The sequence below is a fragment of the Hylobates moloch genome, unplaced genomic scaffold (assembly GCF_009828535.3).
Source record: "Hylobates moloch isolate HMO894 unplaced genomic scaffold, HMol_V3 SCAFFOLD_15, whole genome shotgun sequence".
NCBI classification, from domain to species: Eukaryota; Metazoa; Chordata; class Mammalia; order Primates; family Hylobatidae; genus Hylobates; species Hylobates moloch.
The window spans coordinates 13,686,616-13,701,624 of NW_026652290.1; the positions used below are offsets into that span (position 1 = coordinate 13,686,616).

Below are 15,009 nucleotides of genomic sequence, written 5' to 3' on the forward strand. Positions count from 1 at the left end.
ATTTAGTTTTACTGAAATATTTTAAAATTCAAGTCACATAATAAATTAAGGTGACATAAAAGATAATATTTAAACATCTTAGATTATTGACATAAAACATAATCAATTTACTCATATAATTTTATCTAAAGCAATTTACCAAACATCCCTATATGGATTCACCATAAAAATGCCTTTATTCAATTCTGAATTAGGTATAATCACACTTTAATTATACCTAAATGTATACTATCAAAACCATACTTCATTAAATTCTATGGTCAGTTTTAGTAGAAATGAGCTATTATATCATCTTGCTGTTTGTTTTACCGGTTTCAGGAGAAGATGAATAATATATTTTCATCCTTTGAAATTATTACTAGGCTGGTTAGCCAAAGTTCTTCCTTTCTTTTACCTTTATCAAAAGTAATGTATGCTGTGGGTACAAATCTGTGTCATAATATTAATACTCATGGGCAACTCAATCTAGAGTCCATAAAATATGAGGTTGTGGGGAATAAAACTCTGGAATCAAAGTTATTTTGGAATGTTAGTTCATGAAACTTAGGAAACACATGCCCAAAAGCTCAAAATGAAGCACAGATGCTAGAAATTAACTAAATATAGAAATTATTATTAAAATTTTTAACATTCAGAAAGCATCAGGTAGTTCAGTTATTTTTCTGTGGCTAACATGGCAAGCTTTTACTTTACAAGCAAAGAAAAATAAAATAATAAAAGTATATTTAGCAAAATAAATAATCACTTCAAGATAGAACATATGAAGCAAAATAAACTGCAAAAAAGCATATGAAAGAGTTAACTTACCTGAACACTACTCTTTTTGGTTCTGCATTTAATTAAGTAATTCTTTAGTAGAAGTGTTCTGGTCTGTCTCCAAACTCCCACCTCTCTAATTGCAGTGGGCATGTTTTCTGAATAAACCTATTAAGGAGGAAAAACAAACAAACAAACCTGGAGCCACACAGTAAACCGCATGTAATTTTTAATGGCAAAACAAGCAGATGTTTCAATCCCAGGTAAGATGGATTAAGCATACTCCAAGCTGTCTCTCCTAGGAAACAGAATGCATGGAGCAGCAATCCGTGGACTCTGAAAAGTAAACAAGGCATGTGAAATAGGGGAGAACAGAATTTGAAATACCACCGTATCAACAGTGGTACTTTTTCTCCTTTGATATCTCCCGAAACGCCCACAGAGGCAGCTCCAGAAGAAGGCTTAGCTTTGAATTGAGGAATGGGCAAGGGAAGTCTTAATGCTCAGGGAGAATGTAGAAATAGCAAATCTTTTTTTCTTTTCTGAATTCTCCTGTATCCCCACACGCAAGCAATCCCATGGTAACAGGGCCAGACTACAGTAAGGAAAGCCTACTGCAGCCAACACTCTGAGGCAGGAAAACCTTTCTCTCTATTCAATGGAGCTATGGTTGTAAGAGGATGAGGCCAATCCCTTTTGTTTTTCTTCTCTACCTCCTACCATTGGGCCCTGGATATGGTGGTTGCAGTCGCACAAGTGTGTAACACAATGGAGAAAATAAACACTAGCTATCTGGCTGGAGGATGGAAAGGGCAGCCACAGGGAAGCAAAAAGTAGAAGGGGGAACAAATAGAAAGAGAGCTCAGGAAAGCACTCTAAAAAGTTGTTTTTAATTCCTGTAATAACTCTCAAGCTGGACATACATAAATCCAATCCTATTATTGTGACAAAGACTTGAGAAACTGAACAGAGAGACCACTGTTCAAATCCAGACTGTTCACTGCAAGGCACACACAAGACAGACCAAAAAGGTACTGCAAAAGCTTTTGAAAAATAAACTAAAATGACAACTACAGTTCAAAGAATGTGGGTAGAAACTTACGACCTGAACCTAACCTGGTTGACAGTCTGTTAAGAGAAAATATCAACATTTTCCATAGGTATTAACACAAAACTCAAAGTCTCATACACTCCAAAATTACATGGAAAATGAAGCATGTAGCAAATAGCTGTTCGGGCAGGGTGGCTCATGCCTGTAATCCCAGCACTTTGGGAGGCCGAGGCATGCAGATCACGAAGTCAGGAGTTCGAGACCAGCCTGACCAACATGGTGAAATCCCATCTCTACTAAAAATATAAAAATTAGCTGGGCATGGTGGCATGCACCTGTAATCCTAGCTACGCAGGAGGCTGAGGCAGGAAAACTGCATGAACTTGGGAGGCAGAGGTTGCAGTGAGCCGAGATTGCGCCACTTCTGGTGGCACCAGCCTGGGCGACAGAGCAATACTCCATCTCAAAAAAAAAAAAAAAAAATAGCAACTCTACTAAGAAAATAAAGTCAAAGATACCAATGCTGAAATAATGCAGACTTTGAAATTATCTGATAAAACTTTTAAAGCAGCTATTTAAGGGCATCAGCAAACAATCGAAAGTACTCTTGAAAGCAATGAAAAATAGAAAATCTCAGCAAAGAAACAAGACCTAAAGCAGAACCAAATGGAAATTTTAGAACACAAAAACACAGTAAGAAATAAATACAAATGGAAACTTTAGAACAGAAAAACACAATAATAAATAAATAAAACTCATGGAGTGGCTCAAAAGCAGAATGAACACAACAGAAAAAGAGTCAGTAAACTTGAAGATTATCAATAGGCATTATCCAATCTGAACAACAGAGAGAAAAAAGATTTTTAAAAAAATAACAGTGCTTCAGAAAACCGTGAGACAGGCTGGGCACGGGGACTTACGCCCATAATCCCAACACTTTGGGAGGCCAGGACGGGCAGATCACCTGAGGTCAGGAGTTCAAGACCAGCCTGGCCAACATGGTAAAACCCCATCTCTACTAAAAATACAAAAATTAGCCAGGTGTGGTGGTGGGCGCCTGTAATCCCAGCTACTGGGGAGGCAAGAGAATCATTTGAACCCAGTAGGAGGAGGTTGCAGTGAGCCAAGATTGTTCCACTGCACTCCAGCCTGGGTGACAAAGCGAGACCTTGTCTCAAAGAAAAAAAAGAAGAAAAAAGAAAACTATGGGACAATAACAAAAAGTCTAACTTTCATATGATCAGATATATAAAAGGAGAGGAGAAAGAGTACTAATGCTAAAAAAAAAAAAAAATTAAAGACTTAATAGCTGAAAACTTCCAATTTAGCAAGGGATATAAACACACAAGTTTCAAGAAGGTTGGTGAAGCCCAGAAAACATAAAAAAAATCCATGCCCATACACATTATAATTAGACTGTTGCAAATTAAGACAATAAAAAACCTTGAAAGCAGTCAGAGAACAATGATGTATTACCTACAGAGAATAATAATTTGAATGAGAGCAGACTTCTCATAAGAAACTATGGAGAAACTGGAATACATTGCCGGTGGGAAAGCAAATGATTCAGATGCTGAGAAAAAGTTTTACCATATGACCTCACAATTCCACTCCCAGGTATACACGTAAAAGAAATGAACATAAGGACTCAACTGAGTACATGTTCACACACATGTTCACACATGTTCACAGTAGCGCTATTCAGAATAGCAGAAAGGCAGAAATAGGCCAAATACGTATCAACAGATAAATGAACAAATTATGACATATACATACAACTATTATTCAGCCATAAAAAGGAATGAAGTGGCCAGGTGCAGTGGCTCATGCCTGTATTCCCAGCACTTTGGGAAGCCAAGGCGGGTGGATCACTTGAGGTCAGGAGTTTGAGATCAGCTTGGCCAACATGGCAAAACCCCGTCTCTACTAAAAAAAAATACAAAAATTAGCTGGGCATGGTGGTGCATTCCTATAACTCCAGCTACTCAGGAAGCTGAGGCAGAATTGCTCAAATCTGGGAGGCAGAGGTTGCAGTGAGCTGAGACCGCACCACTGCATTCCAGCCTGGGCATCAGAGCAAGACTCCGTCTCAAAAGAAAAAAAAAAAAAAAGGAATGAAGTACTGCTATATACTACAATTAAAATGAACGTACAAAACGTTATGTCATGTGAAAGTCAGACTAAAAAGGTCAAATATTATATGATTCCCTTTATATGAAACTTCCAGAAAAGATAAATGTAGGGACAGAATGCCAACTGGTGATTGTCAGAGGCCAGGGAGAGTAAAGAATGAGGAGAAACTGCTTACAAGGTAAGGAGTTTTACTTTGGAAATAAATTTTACCTTAATAAATTACTTTAAAAAATAAAACTGAATGATCTAAATCATTGTGCCTATCACAGATCCAGTATCCCTCTTCCAGGGTACATTTACCCTTTGAAGATCCTTGAAATCCTTTCTGCCTGTGGACCTCTATTGGAGCTATCTCGATTCTTCAAACAGGTTTCATTCCAGCTGAACTCAAAACAGAAGTGGTCAGAGTCTCAACTGCAATGTCCACTGCCCCTATTCAAATACACTCAACCCAGTAACCTAGGATCTCTGCATACTAAGAAGTATTGAGAAGACAGCTTGGGGGAAATAACAATAACAACAAAAAATCCTGTTATACCTTCCAGAGAAATTGCTGTGCCTTGTTTTAAATAAACCTATCTAGTGGGGCCACTGCTGTAACTCTCCTCCAAAACAAGGACCATCTGTTCCAAGCTGGCGTACTGTCTACACCTAGATAAAGAAAACTCACAATTTTTTTTTTTTTTTTTTGAGATGGTGTCTCACTCTTTTGTCCAGGCTGGAGTGCAATGGCACGGTCTCGGCTCAGTGCAACCTCCGCCTCCTGGGTTCAAGCAATTCTCCTACCTCAGCCTCCCAAGTAACTGGGATTACAGGCACCCACTACCATGCACAGCTAATTTTTGTATTTTTAGTAGAGATGGGGTTTCACCATGTTGGTCAGACTGGTCTCAAACTCCTGACCTCAGGTGATCCACCTGCCTTTGCCTCCCAAAGTGCTGGGATTACAGGCGTGAGCCACCACACCTGGCCCATAATTTTTGAGAGGCAGTTTGTCTTTTCCAGCAAATATATATAATTAAAGTTTGGCTTAAATGAGCATCTTCTTTATATGCACAGAAGGAAGACTAGAAAGAATTGTTTAAATTGGCAATGGAATTAAAGACAACTTTTATTTTCTTCATGCTTTTTTTCTATGTATTACATAGTAAAAAAAGTAATTAAACAATTAGACATACTGTAAAAATATTAAATAAGTAAATTAAAAACAGAAAAACAAAAGCAGTCAAGAATAGAAGATACATTAAAATAAATTCTTCCGGCATTCCATTCCAAGGCATCTGTGAACCTGTGGAGTAGACACCATGAGCAAAGCTTACCCTCCCGAGTTGAAAAAATTTATGGACAAGAAGTTATCATTGAAAATTAAATGGTGGCAGACATGTCCAAGGAATATTGTGGGGATTTGATCCCTTTATGAATCTTGTGATAGATTAATGTGTGGAGATGGCAACTAGTGGGCAACAGAACAATATTGGAATGGTGGTAATGCAATGTAATAGCATCATCATGTTAGAAGCCTTGGAACAAGTATAAATAATGGCTGTTCAGCAGAAAAACCCACATCCCCCTCTCAAAAGGGCCTGTTTTACTATGATGTAAAAATTAGGTCATGTACATTTTCATATTAGACTTTTCGTTAAATAAACTTCTGTAATAGTCAATAAATAAATTCTTCTAACAGTCTCAACTATGTTATATCACATTTAGTAAAGAGTTGATAGGAAAGAAGGATGGAAGGAAGGAAGGAAGGAAGAAAGGAAGGAAGGAAGGAAGGAAGGAAGGAAGGAAGGAAGGAAAGCTGTACTCATTCAAGCATTATTTGCTACAATACAAACAGAAACACTAACCTAATGCAGCATGAACATTCTCAAGTTACTTGCCAAAATACATTGGTTTTGTAAATGCTACTAAATTATTAATCTAATTTGAATGTTGGATGCTTAACTCTTCATTTTTATATAACAGACTCATAGAGTAGATGGATCCACAAAATTTTTTGCTTTTTTGAGAACTGCTTCCTGAACTCAAGGTTGAGTCTCTAAGGGCCTTGTCTAAAGAACCTGCCCACCCACTCCACCTCTCATCACAACTTTTTAAAGCAAAACTAAACCAACTCCCCAAACACCCTCCCAACACACACAAACCATCACCAACACCACCACTACTCTTGAGCTGTGTCAGTTAAAATTTCTCTTGGCAGAATTAACTGAGAGACCCACAGACTGGATGGAAGTCAAGGAAACTGAATTACATGAATGGCAACATTTAAGAAAGAAAGCTTATACATTCTTACTCTAAGCTTTCTTCTAATGTACCACACCTACTGTGCTCAAAACTTGATTTTTCTTCCTTGGAGTATGTGAAATGCCCTATTATCTTCCCAATATATTTTCATTTTCACTTAAGCTAACCAATATCAGATTCTATTTCTTGCAAAAAGCATCTTAACCAATATTACAAAGGCACCAAAATTAACAAACACAAGAACTAATAATGCCCAAAGTAGCATAGGTTAAGAGTATGACCTCTGAAGCCAAACCAACTAAACATGAATCCTGCCTCTGCTACATACTAACTTTGAGACCTTGGGCAAGTTATTTAATGTTTTTGTGCCTAAGTTTTATTATCTGTAAAATACAGCAATAGCAGTACCTACCTCTTTGGGTTGTTAAAATGACTAAAAGAATTAATACACGAAAAGCTGAAAATGGTGACTTGTACATGGCAACTAATTATACACGTTGATCATGACTGCGTATAAAAGTATAACTAATATCCTTAAAAGAGTAATAGAGAATATCATATTCTTGGAACAAGAGCAAGACAATTAAGAAAAAAGCAATTACAGAACTTAGAAATGAAATAACAAACTGATAGAAATAAAAAAGCACTAAAAGACGGGGTGAACTTCATTTAAAGACAAATTAGTGAGCTAAATTGAAGCATGAGTCGAAGAAACCCTACAGAATGAATTGCAAAAGGACAAAGAGAAAAAAATGATGAAAGTATAAACTCTGTCATCAAATTATACCAATGACTCAGTACTATGAATAACCTCAACAATCTGATTTTTCTTATACTCAAAAGCTTTAATCATATGAAAATATTAACTTTCAATAATCTTGAGCTTCAATTCAAGTTATTGAAACAAAAAAAAAACCTCTTTAGCCCATCTGATTGCTGGTTTTCTTCGTAGTATGAAATATATGGTTTAGCTGTTTGATTGAAAAGAAGGAAACATTCTTAACATTAATTCTTCATAAACCTTTAAACTTTAATGTTGATCTAAAACAGAAACTTCAAAACTATAGTCAGGTCTTTGTAAACTGACCCAACAACGTACCTATTCACCCTCCTCTTTGCCTGCTGCATCCTCCAACCCGCCAGTCCACACTGTCTAAGCAGGCCCAATTTGAAAAGGGATATGGGGAATAAATAAGCAAGGACTGGTCTGCATAATAATGTAAAACTAACTCTACCCTATAAATTCTTTGCAAATGATGAGGTGCTGGGGAAAATATCTGGCTTCCTTTTTAGGTGTCAAGACCACACTGTCTCTGAGAATTAATACCTGTCCTTTGGGGAGAAGATAGAGAAACAAGATAGAATAAAAAAAGGGGTGACTACAACTCTCACTGACATGGTAATCACAAAGGCCCCTCTCTTCACCCCATCCTCCACTGTTTTGCAAGGTCTGGAATCCCAAAGGACAATACTGACTAGCCTAACAGGGAATTAGGGTGGGAAAACTGGGATGAAGAAAGAATGTGGGAAGGCAATACTTTTCTATATTGACGAACACCCAAAAATAAAGGGTTAATATCTTGAGATGGGAGCAACTCTTGTGGATGAAAGAATGAGGTTTCCAGAAAGAAAGGTGGAGATCCACACAGCTGAGGTGACATGAAAGTGGTGTTCCTAACAGAAGCGTATATCTGAAAACAGGGCTGCAAAGTTATAAATGAGGCGTGACCAAAAACGGGACATCTATGAAGGGTTTGACTTCTCAGGTGCCTTTTCTTGGGATACAAGAAACCCCATATTTAGCATGGAGCTATACATTTCCTCTTTCTATACTAAAATTCCAAAATTTTATAGCTTTACGTGATGGTTTTTGGAAGAATATGAGAAAAACGCAGCAAAAAGATGCATGGCCTGCCTCAAGTTTAACTGTTTAAGTTTAATTGCCTCTAAATGGGAACAATCCTACAGACAATATCTAGGAGTTCACTCACTAGCGGCTGAGTTAATACAAGACCAAAGCAGAATTTATATGGTTCCAACTCAAAATCTTACCAATGAAATACTTTAAAAAACTTTTTAACAAAGCCAATTCTTAACTGTTAAAGAACAATGGCACAAAGAGAAATATGGGTTCAAAATTTTTAAAAAAAAGTTATTTTCCATAGTTCCACAGCATACCTGATAAATGTACTAAGTTTGTTGCAGGGCTTTAAATAATAATTACATGAGTTTTAAACACCTAACATCTCTAAAGATTTAATCAAATTTAACTTTCCTAGATAAATAATTTCCTAGATAAAATAATTTATACTAAATCCAATAAATTGCAAGAAAATTGAAAAACTACTAAAGCCCATCTTCCTCTTCTAATGTATTAATTGACTTAAAGACCAGGAGTTGCATAATCCAAATTTCAATATCAAAAATTAACTTCTTAATTTATCTTGAAAGTACTGGTTACTACGGCCAGGCACGGTGGGTCACGCCTGTAATCCCAGCACTTTGGGAGGCCGAGGTGGGAAGATCATGAGGTCAGGAGATAGAGACCATCCTGGCCAACAGGGTGAAACCCTGTCTCTACTAAAAATACAAAAATTAGCTAGGTGTGGTGGCGGGCACCTGTAATCCCAGCTACTCAGGAGGCTGAGGCAGGAGAGTCACTTAAACCTGGGAGGCGAAAGTTGCAGTGAGCTGACATGGTGCCACTGCACTCCAGCCTGGCAACAGAGCGAGACTCTGTCCGTCTCAAAAAATAAAGAAAAAGTACTGGTTACTACATTCCAAGTCCTACGAAACATATTTCACATCACTGAAAGTAATAAAAATGTACATAACCTTTAGAAATAATTGTTAGAGAAAAATTATTTAGGATGCATGAGTTTAATTAAGAAATTTGAAAGCTATAAAGTATTTTTTAAAATCTAAGGTAGTTCTACTATTATACCTACTGCCTTTGTTAAAAGCAGTGCTTTCCTTAGAAGAGCCTCTCTCTTCCCCGCGCTCCCCCTCAAAATCCATCACTTATCTAATGATACCATTATCTCCTTCAAATATTTTTAGCTAGTAAAACAACTCACTACACAGCAGAGGAGGTACTAAATATCTGTGGAATAAACAATCCATTTATTATGTAGCAGGTAAAATAACTTTAAAATTTTAAAATTATTTTCATATAGAAAGACCTAATTAAAAAACATATCCATGTTTATTTCTGTGAGAAACAAATTAAGATTATACCCTATAAAATAAATAAGTTGAGTCATCCTGATGTTTAGAGCCATCCTGATAACAAACGTGGCCAGTCACCTTCTTAGCATCCTTAAAAGATTTCCAGAAAGGCTAGCTGAAAACACATTCCCTACCTCCAACAAATGACTGTTAGAGGTTACTTCTCATCCACCTAAGCAGATGTAACAGAAAATGGATAGTCTGTCTACTTGGGGCTTCTAAACGTTGTTTGGCACTGAGGAAGGTTGACTTTGGAGACTGGGTCATGAAGCTTGACCTCTTAATTACTGACCTTTTTTTATACATGAAATTCCTTCCTTATTTTCTTGTTCCTAGATCAGACCAGATGATGCCAGGGATAAAAGACCCCTTGACTGTGATAAAAGACCCTTTGATCATTACATCCTTAATGTGAAATGTTAAATATACCCTTCCCCAAAAAAGAAACACTGCCTATAACTAATTGAATTGCTCTAACTATGCACTAACCTTGTACGAAAAATGGTGTAACCCTGTTAAGCATCCCCAGGCATTGCCTATGTAAAGGACCCTCAAACCTCTCCACTTTGGAGCATTTACCCCTTCCTTTAGGAGTCTGTGTCCTCCTGTGTGACCATCCTCAAATTTTATGCTCAAATAAACTCAATTTTTAATCATATTGCCTAAATGTCATTATTAACATTGACATGGAGCTGATTATCACTCCTTTGTTTTACCTCTATACCCAGTAAATATAACTGTAACTGCAGTAACTATACCCTGTCACCATTATTTATTTATATATTTTCATCTTGAACTTGACCATGAGATCCTTGATGAAAAAAACAACACTGTCTTATTTATCTTTGCTTCTCTACCGCCAATGGAAATATTATAACCAGTATCATCTTACCACAGATTCCTTTATCAAGGCTTCCTGAGAGTCCTTAAAGATCAAGGATGTGCAAACTACGATGAAAGAGGTGGGGGCTAAATCCAACCCTCAGTCTGTTTGGCACAGCCCATGAGGAACACTGCTTCTGCATTTTTAAATGGTTGAAAAAAAAAGAATAATATCTTGTGACATGCAAAAATTATATGAAATTCAAATTTCAGTGTCTATAAATACAGTGTTATTGGAACACAGCCATGCTCATTCATTTATGTATTATCTATGACTGCTTTTGTGCTACAACAGTAAAGTTATTGAGACAGAGACCATACTGTCTGCAAACCTAAAATATTTACTATCTGGCACTTTACAAAAAGAGTTGGTCAACTCCTGTAAAAAGGAAGAAGAGGGGAAGTGAGAAAAGTGGCATATTCACTTAACATTTGCTGAAGGATTTATGCATCCAACATTACGAGGCAAAAAATAAATAAAGTTAGACACTGTCACTAACTCTGCAGAGAGAGAAAATTTAATATAATGTGATAAGAGAGAAAGAGCTTGGAAAGGAGTGGAATGGAATTTCCAGGCAGAAAGAAAAGAATGGTAAAGCTAGACTCCCAAACAAAAGGGCTTGACTTTTGTGAAGAACAGGGATACCTGCCATATGGCAGAGGCATAAGGCAAAGTTAACTGGAGCAACAGGTGCTGATGTATGTTCTAGATAACACGGTAAAGGCAGGCATTGGGAATGGATTATGAAGTTTCTGGTATCCAAAATTAGACACCCTAATTTGTGCACTCATATCTTTCCTCTACTGTACTTTTCACACCTACGAGTCATGTTTAATTTCCTAGCAATCACATATTTCACTAGTCCATCACTCTCCCAATCCCCAAATCTCCAAAGCTTCCATCTGTAGGATCACCCTCAGATTATGACCTTGAATCCTACTTTACTGAGAAAACTGAAGCAATTAAAAGAGATTTCCAAAATCCACCACAAAGTAATGTTATACATTTCAACAATGTGCCATTTCAGCCTAAACTGAAGACTGATTTCATTACAACTCTGAACCACAAGAACTTAAATGCAATCTGGTATTAGCTATACTTTTAAACTAAGATTTTTTTGGAATGAGAAATTAGGAACATACCTGGCACATGAAATAAACTCCTGCCTAGCTACATCATTTGCTTATCAATCGATAAAATAAAAGGACTAGAAAATATGCCTTTTAACTTAAAAAGGGATAAATTATAAATGCCCTCATCTTCTCTATTGCTTTAAAATTTACTGAAAGGTGGTGCAATAATAAAACAAAATGCAGTCAGGTGCAGTGGCTCACGTGGCAATCCCAGTGGGAGGACGGCTTGAGCCCAAGAGTTCAAGATCAACCTGGGCAACATAGAGAGACACTGTCTCTACTAAAAAAAAAAAAAAAAAAAGCTAGGTGTAGGGGCACGCAACTGTGGTCCCAGCTACTTGGGAGGCTGAGGTGGGAGGATCACTTGAGCCTGGGAGGTCAAGGCTGCAGTGAGCCAAGATCCTGCCACTGCACTTCATCCTGGGTGATAGAAAAAAAAAAAAAATGCTAGTTGTCAATATAATTTAACCTAAATTTTATGACAGTGTTTCTTGCTGAAGGAGAAAATAACAATGCAATGGTACACAGAGGACTAATCATCCAATAAATTTTCTTATACATAATAGGTTCTTAAAAGCTTGCCCTTAAAACTATTTTTAATCCAACTAATTTACATACTAGAAAAGTTATGACTTAGTACAATATCATAAAATTCTTTTATGCAATCACCCTCTCAACTAAACTCAAGGACAGAGATTATAAATTGTATTCATATCGGTACTCTTGGCACATAGTATAGTATCTGGAATGTAAAAGGCATGCAACAAACCAGCCTGGGCAATATAGCAAGACGTCGTCTCCGAAAAACAAATAAAAAATTAGCTGGGCGCAGTGACACACGCCTGTAGCCCCAGCTATTCAGCAGGGTCCCTTGAGTCCAGACGTTCAAGACTGCAGTGAACTTTGATCGCACCACTGCACTCCAGCCCGAGACGCTGTCTCTTTAAAAATAAGACATGCAATACACATAGAATGTACTAATAAATTTGCTGTTATAGTGAATGTAAGATTCCCCTACACTAAGTCTGTTTGAAAGGAAATATACTCAAACAGCACATATGCAAAGATTAACGCCTCTTTAGTTTGATTTTAACCCAAATACCCACAAAGCCCTAACTGCCCTAATAATGTTCCCTACTACGGAGTCTTCCCTAAAACACATACAATATTGCTCTCTGGGCAAACACAAAATATAATGGATAAAGCACCAGAATTAGGGTCTGGCAGCCCGGGTTGGAATCTCAACTCCATCCTTTTACTAGTTGAGACCTTAATAAGTTTCTTAACCTCTTTGCGGCCCATTCTCCACATCTGCCCAACTGGAATAACCCCCTCCAATCCTACAGGGTTGCTGTCAGAATTAAAAGAGCTAACACCGAGCCTGGCTCAAAGCTGTAGTCCAGCAAATACTTCTCTTCCCTTAGATTCCTTCAGAACGCCCTCGTAGAAAGTAAACGTGGTTATTATCTTCATTATTTTCAGACTTATTTATCTAAAACGTAAATCGAAGCCTGAGGAGCCCAGGGGAAACCCTCCTTCAGCTTAATAGCTCCAGCCTGCCTAGCTTTCCGATCCAATTAAGTATTTCCATGCCTGGAGCTCCTATTCCTGTTTTAGGATCAAGGAATTTCCCTCCCAAACTGTGTCATGAGATCTGCGCATTTTCTTCTCACTGATACTCCTTTTAACACACAAGGTAATGATCCGCGCGTAACCTCGCAGGGAAGAGCAAGCGCTCATTACCCAGCTGTTTAGACGGAAATTTACATCAATATTTGTTTTCCTTCTTTCCCTGAGGTTGCTGAGGTTGGAGCGACAGCGTCCAGGCAAAGGCAGTGTCCCGAAGTCCCACGGCCGGACCCGGTCCCGGGGGAGCCTCGCGGAGCCCCCGCCCCAGGGCCCCGACCCCCTCACGTCCGCATCCTGGGCGCCCCCACCGCATCCCCGAGGCTGGCAATCCGTGCTTCCCGGGAGCTGAGGAAGGTCTGTTTCCCTCAGCTCGCCGCCTCTGCCCGCTTCCGAGCCCGCTTCACCCCACACCTGAGACGCCGAACACCCCTTCCCTCCCCGCCGTCCCTCGCTAGCCAGCCCCTCCTCGTCCCCTCAACTCCCCCAGGGACGGCTGTCCCAGGCTTGCCTCAAGCGCCGCCGCCGCCCGCGACGCCCTCCTCACCTCAGGGCCCCAGCCGCAGAGCTGTCAGGCCTGGACGCGCTCAGTCAGTTGACTCAGTGCGGGTGACCCGGCTGGGATCTGTGCGGGGGCGCACCCGCGCGCACTCGCGCGCTCCTGGCGCAGGCAGAACCGGCAGCGCGCCGGCCAACTAGAGAAGCTGGCGGCGCCGAAGTCGCGCCCCGCCTCCTGCAGAGCGCACCTGAGGGCGGGGCTCCTAGAAAACGCCGCTCCGCGCATAGGCGCGCTTCAGACGCTCGGCCCCGCGCGTCCCGGCGCACGCAGGCAAGCAGCGTGCCCGGAAGAGGAGCGCGGCTGAGGGTGGGGCGAGCGGTGGCGCGCGACTGCCTAGGGCCTCTGAGCCACCAGAGTCGGGCCTCGTGGCTCTTCCGCAGGGCCTTCCACGCCTGGGATCTGAGGGGATCTCGCCACGCTCTTTCTAGAGGCACGGGCAAAAACCACGGCCTCCGGTCTCAGTGGTAAACCTGCCGCCTCTTAGCGGGTGACCTTGGCCCACCGCCCTCTACTCATCTGCCTCGCCCAGTCACGTCTCCTCTTAAGCATCCTTGCCATCTGTCTCCTGGCATTTGGATGGGCCGCTCTGAACGCGTTTTGAGTCCTCCGCAGCCCCTCTTCCTCCCGCCGCAGCATCTGGAGTGCTGTGGCCCCGTTTCCGTAACTCTTGCCTCCTCTCTCCAGCCTCCTCATTCGCCCTCACACCCCGACCTGGTACGTCCTCCCATTCAGGATGCTTGTAGTTCGCGGAGTGTCCTCATCAAAGTCTGGGAATGCGGCAGATGCTAAATTTTCCAAATGGCCTGAGACACATGACATCTGTGAGAGACTGGTTACTGCACTTACTTTGCTAAAAATATAATCTAGTGTTTTGAGCTTCATTACCCAAAGTGACCTAAATGGGGTCAAAAGTTATTAACACTAACATTACATATTTTCCTCTCCAGATTTCTGTATAGTCACATTCCCTTGCACAGACTTTTTTTTTATTCTGTCAATCCTGTGTACATCACGTATTTTTTTTTTACTTGTCTTTGTTTTCTCTGCTTCTCGAATTTAAACCAGATCTCCCCAACATACACTCTGCTTTCTAAATTCTTGGGGGTGGGGGGAAAAAACAAGGAATCAAGTTTTACTTATGGGATATGAATTAAATAGAAAATTCAAAGAGGTTCGTCAGAATCCTTGATGATTAAAACAGCGGTCCCCAGCCTTTTGGGCACCGGGGACCAGTTTCATGGAAGACAGTTTTTTCTGGGGGAGGAAGGATGGTTTGGGGATGATTCAAGCACATTATATTTACTGTGCACTTTATTTCTACTGTTACTACATTATAATATGTAATGAAATAATTATACAACTCACCATAATGTAGAATCAGTGGGAGCCATGA

The 15,009-nt window shown here is 39.8% G+C and overlaps 1 protein-coding gene and 1 pseudogene across 4 annotated transcripts in view; one reads left to right on the forward strand and one right to left on the reverse strand.

Moving 5' to 3' along the window:
* The window catches only part of ABCA5 (ATP binding cassette subfamily A member 5), a 93,038-nt gene extending 79,295 nt beyond the window's left edge, over window positions 1-13,743 (reverse strand). For all 4 annotated transcript variants that reach the window (XR_009210121.1, XM_032177951.3, XM_058429047.1 and 1 more), the window contains exons 1-2: window positions 13,605-13,743; window positions 808-924 (exon numbers count right to left, since the gene is read on the reverse strand). Coding sequence is in view for 3 of the 4 variants with exons in the window: in XM_032177951.3 (XP_032033842.1) it covers window positions 808-909 (102 nt within the window). In the remaining variant the exon portion in view is untranslated. The remainder of the gene's footprint in view (window positions 1-807; window positions 925-13,604) is intronic.
* Window positions 5,222-5,497, forward strand: LOC116483712 (small nuclear ribonucleoprotein G-like; annotated as a pseudogene).
* Window positions 13,744-15,009: the final 1,266 nt, after the last annotated feature.